Raw genomic sequence first — 8,571 nt, forward strand, 5'->3', positions numbered from 1 at the left:
GTGCTCGGCGGCCACTCTGGCCGAGAAGCCGGGCGGGCTCCCGGCGCGAGTCCGCCCCGTCCCGCCTCTTCCCCTTACCACGTAGCCCCCCCACACGTAGAGGAAGTTTCCGTCCACCACTGCGCAGTGGCCGCTGCGCTCCTCGGCCACGCAGAACAGCTGGGAGTCCGCCATCCGCGCCGTCGCTGGGTCCAGCCGCTCTGCGCGATGCAGCCCCCTGCCCACGGAGCGGCCTTTCCTCCCGCCCGGCTCCTCCACGCACGAACGGAACGCGTCGAGGGTCGAGATTGGTGGGAAGGCGGCACCAGTGCGGCTGCGCCGTGCCGAAGCCCGCCCGGGAAGCCGAGCCTGGGGCGGCGTCGCCAGTTAGGGATGCTTGAGGTCTGAGTGGGCAGGGAGGTGCCTTGGCTTCTCCGCAACCCTGCCACCCACTGATTTCGTGCCACTTGCGATTGTGTTGTGTGGGCGGAACAACCTGTGTACCTTATGCAGTGGCTCAATGGATGGACTTCTGGTCCATGGGCTTGATGCTGCTGTGACTTAAATCAATATGTTAATACATTAATGCTTTGTGAGGGTTTGCCTTTTCCATTCAACCTCTAGCAGAGATAGTTATCCAGAGAGAGAGAGAGAGAGAGAGAGAGAGAGAGAGAGGACGTTAAATATATATGTATATATACATGTATATACATGTAGAGAAATAACTGAGGACATGGAAGGAGACGTGACCCATGAGTCTCCCCGGCAAGCTGGGTGCGTGCGAAAAAGCCAGAATTGCAAGCAGTCCTGAGTGCTTTGGGCACTGATCCATGAAATGTCTTCAGTATAATCAGGATAATGGGAACACAAGGAAATGTCCTTGTGCTGCTTTTGCGTTCAAGGACGAAGCACGGCATGTTCTTAAGAAAGCCCATTGTTTATTGTATAATCAGTAAAAGCATATCTGGCTGCTTTGGTATTTCTGGACTGTTAAGAAAACAAGTCTTAAGATGTAAACTTAGATAATGCTTAAATAAAAGTCACCACAGCAGGACGAGACGGCGCTGTTTTTGGCTGAGAGAGCAGCAGCCCTCTACTGTTGTGTTTCTGCACAATTCATCTCGTGTGATGAGCTTGCTTTCAGCCCTGACATAAGAAACTACAACATTTGGCGCCCGAACAGGGACCTGAAGGTAAGCATCGAGGGCACGCGGGACCGAAGGGGATTTTTGTACGCTAAAAGAGAAAAGCGAAACCTCCGGGAAGAGTAGAGTCATGGGGAATTCTCCCTCAGTGGAATGTCACTACATTAGACTCCTGAAACAGTTATTACGGAGTTCTGGAGTGAAAATGAAACAAGAATCTTTTGATGGATTTTTTGCGGAGATTCGTAAACATTGTTACTGGTTTCAACCTACTGGTCATAACCAGTTGAATTTAAAAGTTTGGAAACAGGTTATGCGAGCATTAAGAAGAGCTCATCAGTATGGAGACCCTATATCTGTTCGTGTCTGGTCTCTCTGTAATCTAATTTCCCTTGCCCTGGAATCATTACAACCTGAGACTGAAAGTGAAAATGGGGCGCGCCCTCAGCGTTCGAATTCTGCTCCCGATCACTCTGCCGCTTTTCGTACTCTGTTCCGTGAGTCTCCTATAGAGGACCTTCCTCCGCCTCCTCCTCTTCTGTCTGAGACAGGAGAGGATTTTTCGGGTTCCAGTGATGAAGGGGCTTTTTCTGATGATGATAAAGATCGGCAGCAAGCTAGCAAACAAAATGAGATGCCACTTTCTCAACAGAATGAGATTTCTGATATACTTTCAAAGTTGAAAGATTTGATGACTAAATTGGAAGAAAATAAAAACAATGCTACCACTCCTTCATATCAGGAGCCATGTCCTACTATTCCTTCGGCTCCTCCTTTAGAATTAGCAGCTTATCTTGTTTGGAGCCTCTCGTCAGTTCCGATTTCCTCTAAAACCTGAATTTAATAAACTTTTATTGGAAGAAGAGATGAATAAGGAAGAAAAGCAATATTCTGAACCATTTTTTGCTTTCCCTATTGTTAGACAAGCTATGCCTGCTAACAATCAATTTCCGAATGGATATATGAACGTTGAGTATAACCCTCATGATTTAAAATTTTTTTAAATGCTAAAAGAAGCCATTAATGCATATGGGATGCATTCTAATTATGTTCAAGGTCTTTTGTCTGGGTATGCTTCCGAAAACATATTAATTCCTCAGGATTGGGAGGTGCTTGCCAAGACTGTTCTTGAACCTGGACAATATATGCAGTTTAAGACCTGGTGGAAAGAAGAAGCTGAAAACATGGCAAGGACTAATGCGGCCCGTAATCCTCCAGGGCCACTTTTAGATGAATTAATAGGAGCAGGCGCATTTAGTAATCTACAAGCTCAAGCTCAATTTGACGATTTACGAATCATTCAAATACGTATGTGTTGTTTGCGAGCATGGCTACGAGTGGAACCCCCTGGAAAAACAGCACAATCTTTTACTAAGTTAATGCAAGGGCCTGGTGGGCCTTACACTGATTTCTTGTCTAGATTGCGTGCAGCCATTCAAAGAGATGTAGCACAAATAGATGTGCAAGATTTATTATTACGATCCTTGGCCTTTGAGAATGCAAATCCTGAATGCCAGAAGGCATTGCAGCCTTTACGAGCTGTAAACGCTCCACTTGAAGAGTATATAAAAGCTTGCCATGATATTGGATCTCCTACTTATCATGCCAATTTACTTGCAGCTGCCATAACTGGAGGATTGAAAGATAATCGTACTAAATGTTACAATTGTGGAAAGTATGGACATATGAGGCGAGATTGTCGAAAAGGGCAAGGCCAAATATCAAAACAGGTTAAGGATGAGCAGCCACCTGGTATGTGTCGCCGGTGTGGTAAAGGACGACACTGGACTAATGAATGCCGTTCCAAAAAGGGTAAGTTCGGAAATCTTTTGCCTCCACGAGATAATGTCTCAGGAAACGGGAAGCTAGGCCCAACCCGGGGCCGCAACAACAATACGGGAAAAGCGACAGTGAATTCTCAACAGTATCCAGTAAGCAATGGCAGCTTTCATCAGACACTACAGGACAATCTCAACATCGGCTCTTAGTTACTGATCTCATGCATGCTACCAGCGGCAGTGCTACCGTTGACTTAATTGCTCCTCGAGAGTGTATCCTTACGCCAGCAGGAGGAGTTCATAAATTAGCTACAGGAGTTTATGGGCCTATACCTGCAGCAACCGTGGGACTATTATTAGGACGAAGTAGTTTGACTCTGCAGGGTATAACAGTTCATACTGGAGTTATTGATGAGGATTATAATGGAGAAATTTCTATTATGATTTCTGTTACAAAACCTATAGAATTTAATAAGGGACAAAGAATTGCTCAGTTGTTACTGTTACCATATATAAAACAAGCAGCCGCCCCGGTAAAGCGTGCTGGGGGGTTCGGCAGCACGGAAAAAAATGTTTTTTGGCAATCCTTTATCAACGATCAACGTCCCCAATTAACGATTACCTTTAATAATAATGTGAAATTTACGGGCCTTTTTGATACGGGAGCTGATGTGTCTATAATAAAACAGTCTGAATGGCCTTCATATTGGCCTTTAGAAAAGGTGGAAGCGTCATTGATTGGAGCCCTTTTGGCTCTGCCCGAGGAAAAAGGGGTCTGAAGAATTTACACTGGCACAGAGAGAATAACACTATTAATAGCAATACTATTAATGATACCATAGTGTGGCATGCTGGAGGGTTTTCTCCTCCTGGTCCTCATTTAAATGGATTTCCTATCCAAAAGGATTTGTGGAAGCTTATGGCAGCTTTGGAAAAGATTAATGCTTGTGTAGGACGTATGGCTAACAAATCTGGACATTATAGTTTGACTTTTCATAAAAATGTTACTCGGTATACTCGTGGTTGTGTGAAATTACCTTATATATTGTTAAAAGGACCAGCTGAATGGAATAAGACTCTAGGTATTATAATATGTAAAAATTGCTCTCTGTATACCTGCATTAACTCTAGTATATCTTTTAACATATCTACTGAAAGTTTGTATATTTTACGAGCTCGGACAGGTCTTTGGCTTCCTGTTAATCTTGGAAAGGAATGGCAAGAATCTCTCCCTATGGCTGTTTTGCAATATTTAGCTGATGCATTAAAAAGAAGTAAAAGATTCGTAGGAATGTTGATTGCAGATGTCATAGGTATTATAGCCATAACAGCTACTGCTGCAATAGCTGGAGTTGCTTTAGAACAATCTATTCAGACCGTTGATTATATAACTGATTGGCATAAAAATTCTGAAATGCTTTGGTCCTCTCAACGACAAATTGATTCGGAAATACAGTCGGAAATAGCAGACTTACAACAAGCTGTGGTTATGTTGGGAGACCAACTGGTGAATTTACAAAGACAAATGAAGCTACGTTGTGACTGGAATCAAAGTGCCTTTTGTGTCACTTCGGTTCCGTATAATCAGTCTGCATTCCCCTGGGAAAAAATTTAAAAACATCTATTACATCACAAAAATTTGACAGAAGAAATTGTGAACTTACAAGGGGAAATTCAACAAACTTTTCAGAAGAGATTACAACGACTTAATTCGCAAAAAGTATGGACTGGAATTATTCAGGGACTTAATAATTTAAATCCTATGTCTAAATTACATGCTTTATTTGGTTCTACTGCAGGATTGTTAATGATTATTATAATAATAATCATATGTTTAATTGTAGTCTGACGACGATTGCAAGCCACCCGCCATGTAACATCGCAACAAGCTGCCGTGTTCTCCTTGATGCTGCACAAGCTGCAAAACAAAAAGGGGGAAATGTAGAGAAATAACTGAGGACGTGGAAGGAGACGTGACCCATGAGTCTCCCCGGCAAGCTGGGTGCGTGCGAAAAAGCCAGAACTGCAAGCAGTCCTGAGTGCTTTGGGCACTGATCCATGAAATGTCTTCAGTATAATCAGGATAATGGGAACACAAGGAAATGTCCTTGTGCTGCTTTTGCGTTCAAGGATGAAGCACGGCATGTTCTTAAGAAAGCCCATTGTTTATTGTATAATCAGTAAAAGCATATCTGGCTGCTTTGGTATTTCTGGACTGTTAAGAAAACAAGTCTTAAGGTGTAAACTTAGATAATGCTTAAATAAAAGTCACCACAGCAGGATGAGACGGCGAGCAAACTACGGCCCTGCAGGCCAAATCTTTCTGCTGCCTGCTTTTGTAGCACCCACAAGCTAAGAACAGTTCAACATTTTTGAATGGTTGAAAAAAATTCAAAGAAGAATGATATTACTCATGAAAATGATAGAAATCCAAATTTCAGCATCTGTACATAAAGTTTTATTGCCACACAACCACCCTCATTCGTTTAAGTATTGTCTATGGCAGCTGATGTGAGCCACAGAGTTGAGTAGACAGAGCTGAGTAGCTGCAACAAAGACCAGAAAGCTCCCACTGCCAAAATTATTTACTGTCTGGCCCCTTCCAGAAAAAGCTGGTTAACCCTTGCTATAAAATGATGTACTGAAGTAAAACTAGGGCCAGGAGGGAAGAAAATAATTATACCAGTGTCTAAAAATGCACTTGTCCAGAGTTACCCTTTGAAGAGAACGTAGCTGCCCACCACTCAGAACAAGTTCATTTATTCACTTATTCGGTATATATTTATTACGTGCGTGCTTGTTGTACATAGTTGGTATTGAGGCCCTGTTAAACACAAACGCTGAAGGAATCAGGTATGATTGATTCCTCAGAGCCTTGTAGTAGTAGATACCAAAGAAATACTAAATATGTAGATAATAAATATCTGTTGACTGAATGAATAAACAAAATGAATTTTAAGATGAATAAGACATAGTTCTACCACAGGGACTTCAAAGTCCAGTTAGAGGGAAAGAGATGTGAAGAAATGCATGCAGTGTGGGATGAAAAGTAGCATAGTAGAAACGTGAACAAAATGCAGCAGAAAAGCGGAAAGGAAATACACGATCTATTGGGCAGGGGGTGGCGCACTAAGGGAGACACAGGTTTTTCATACAAGTTGTATAAATAGTTCCCTACGAGTGTAGAATGTTTGCAGGGAGCAGCCAAGGATAAAGCTGGAATAGTCCATCTTGCAACCTTGTCAGGCTAAAGAGTCTGAACTTTAACTGTAAGGCCAAAGGGTCTTAAGCAGGGGAGTAAATAATGTAACTTGATTATTAGAACTTTCACTTTGGATTGGCGGTGGGGGCGTGGAGGCGATCAGGACTGAAGGCATAAAGGCAGATGGCCCATAGGACAGCTCTGGTGTAAAGTGGGTGTTCATAAATGGTAGTAGCAGTAGTAATAACCCCTCTTGAGCACTGGCCTTGACCTCCATTTCCAGGGGTGAGGTGGGGTCCGTCTCCAGATGGCACCCTGTGTCCCTAGCAATGACACGTTAGCTCTGGGGGTGCTGAGACCAGCTCTCATTGTTGTTATTAACGTATGGTACCTGGTGGTCCTTTGTCCCAGAAACTCCCTTTCCACCTGCAGTGGAATGCCAAAGCTCTCTCCAAGACTTCTGTGAATTCTTAGGGCTATAGTCTCATAGTCACCTCTGGCTTTAAACACCTACTGCTATTGGAATAATTCCATTTACAGGTTTATGGATCTTCTCCCCATGGAGCATGTTATTTCACATCACCCCAGACATGAAAAACATAGAAGCACATTGTATTTTCTTTCAAAACCCACTCTTTTTTGTGTGTGAGTGTGGTACGCGGGCCTCTCACTGTTGTGGCCTCTCCCGTTGTGGAGCACAGGCTCTGGACGCGCAGACTCAGCGGCCATGGCTCACGGGCCCAGCCACTCCGCAGCATGTGGGATCCTCCTGGACCAGGGCACGAACCCGTGTCCCCTGTATTGGCAGGCAGACTCTCAACCACTGCGCCACCAGGGAAGCCCCAAAACCCACTCTTAAAGGTCATTTGTATTTCTACTAAATTTCACTGAAGTAAAAGGTAAAAGTAAAAAGATGACAGAGAAGGGGTTTATATCACAGAAAGAAAATAGTTTCAAACAGAACATGATTACCCTCATTCCTAAAACCTCATCAGCCATGCCACCATTTTGGCCTTGTCAGAGACAAACCAGGTCGGACACTAGTTAAAGAGGCAAGGACAGATTTTGTTCAGTAACAAACTATTGTCATGGGGAAGAGGATGCACTGTGAACTGAACTGAACTTTGTGGAAATTGAAGGCAGGAGACTTTTTAAAGCTTTCAGTGTACCGAGGGAAGGCACTGAGGGGCACTGAAGAGGGTTGATCCCTGTGGCTAGGCCATCTGGGCTTGTTAATTGGAGCATATCCAGAGAAGAAACAAACTTCTTCTATCTTTATGACTAGAGGCAGTGATGCAAGTTAAGGCAAGGCACCCACAAAAATTAGGCCTTTATCTTCCCACAGGGCTGGGGAGCAAGAATAAGAATTATCTCCCTATATGTTTGCATTTCAAAGAGCTCTCAGATGCTTGGAGAAACAGTTTTGTTTGGTAAATTTACACCTCAAAGGCAGAGAAAGGATGTATAATTGCAAGCTTTCTAAAGTAACTGCCGGGCTTCCCTGGTGGCGCGGTGGTTGAGAGTCCACCTGCCGATGCAGGGGACACGGGTTCGTGCCCAGGTTTGGGAAGACCCCACATGCCGCGGAGCGGCTGGGCCCGTGAGCCATGGCCGCTGAGCCTGCGCGTCCGGAGCCTTTGCTCCGCAACGGGAGAGGCCACAGCAGTGAGAAGCCCGCGTACCACAAAAACAAAATAAAGTAACTGCTATAAGGGGGCCTGGGAGGGAGGGTTCAGGGGCCTATCTGCTTATCACCAGGTTTGGGGCCGGAACAAACAGTAAATTCTCTTGGCAGCCTTGAGCTTTTTCAGGCAGGCAGGCCCTCTAAGGGGCACTGAAGTCATTCTAGGGGTGTGGCCTTGAGCTGTTAGAAACTATGCTGGTGCTTATTCAAGTCTCTTAGTATGGCAGGGGCGCGGGGTCTGGACGAAATCATTTGTGCCAAGAGTCTGCAGATTTTACAAGTTGAGAATAGGGCTCAGAGGAGCTTGACTAGAGTTTGGTCAAGAAGAGAGTCTTGATCACCTTTCCGCTGGCCTTCTCTCCTTAGGCCCTAGCCTCAGGACATTCTGCTGACGCCTCTCCACATTCTCCCCTCCAAGACTGTCCCCCAGGAGTAGCATTCCTTTTAACATATGCAAAAATAAGCTCAAAATGCATTAAAGACTTAAACATAAGACCTGAAGCCCTAAAACTCCTAGAAGAAAACAGGGGGAAAGCTCCTTGACATTGGTCTTGGCAGTGATTTTTTTTTTGGAGATGACACCAAAAGCATAGGCCACAGAAGCAAAAATAAGCACATGGGACTACCGCAAACTAAAAAGCTTCTGCACAGCAAAGGAAACAATCAACAAAATGAAAAGGCAACCTACAGAATGGTAGAAAATACTTCCCAATAATATATCCAGTGAAGGTTAATATCTTAAATATACAAGGAATTCATAAAACTCAGTAGAGAAACAAAAAG

At 44.2% G+C, this 8,571-nt stretch overlaps 2 protein-coding genes across 3 annotated transcripts in view; one reads left to right on the forward strand and one right to left on the reverse strand.

Moving 5' to 3' along the window:
• Window positions 1-381, reverse strand: part of KLHDC1 (kelch domain containing 1) — a 46,537-nt gene extending 46,156 nt beyond the window's left edge. Inside the window, exon 1 of the mRNA XM_024732133.1 lies at window positions 79-381. Coding sequence (XP_024587901.1) covers window positions 79-174 — 96 coding nt within the window. The 5' untranslated portion in view covers window positions 175-381. The remainder of the gene's footprint in view (window positions 1-78) is intronic.
• Window positions 382-392: 11 nt separating this feature from the next.
• LOC112391121 (endogenous retrovirus group K member 8 Gag polyprotein-like) lies at window positions 393-5,188 on the forward strand. 2 transcript variants are annotated; one of them, XR_003001423.1, is made up of 3 exons: window positions 393-1,172; window positions 2,745-2,936; window positions 4,747-5,188. XR_003001423.1 is itself a non-coding variant. In XM_024732335.1 (2 exons), the coding sequence occupies exons 1-2, from the start codon at window positions 2,129-2,131 to the stop codon at window positions 4,749-4,751; spliced, it is 813 nt and encodes a 270-aa protein (XP_024588103.1). In that variant the 5' UTR covers window positions 1,180-2,128; the 3' UTR covers window positions 4,752-5,188. The 2 variants fall into 2 exon arrangements, 1 of the variants encoding a protein (XP_024588103.1); XM_024732335.1 differs by lacking the exon at window positions 393-1,172 and having other exon boundaries at window positions 1,180-2,936.
• Window positions 5,189-8,571: the final 3,383 nt, after the last annotated feature.

Source organism: Neophocaena asiaeorientalis, unplaced genomic scaffold (genome assembly GCF_003031525.2).
Source record: "Neophocaena asiaeorientalis asiaeorientalis breed wild unplaced genomic scaffold, Neophocaena_asiaeorientalis_V1.1 scaffold233, whole genome shotgun sequence".
NCBI lineage: Eukaryota > Metazoa > Chordata > Mammalia > Artiodactyla > Phocoenidae > Neophocaena > Neophocaena asiaeorientalis.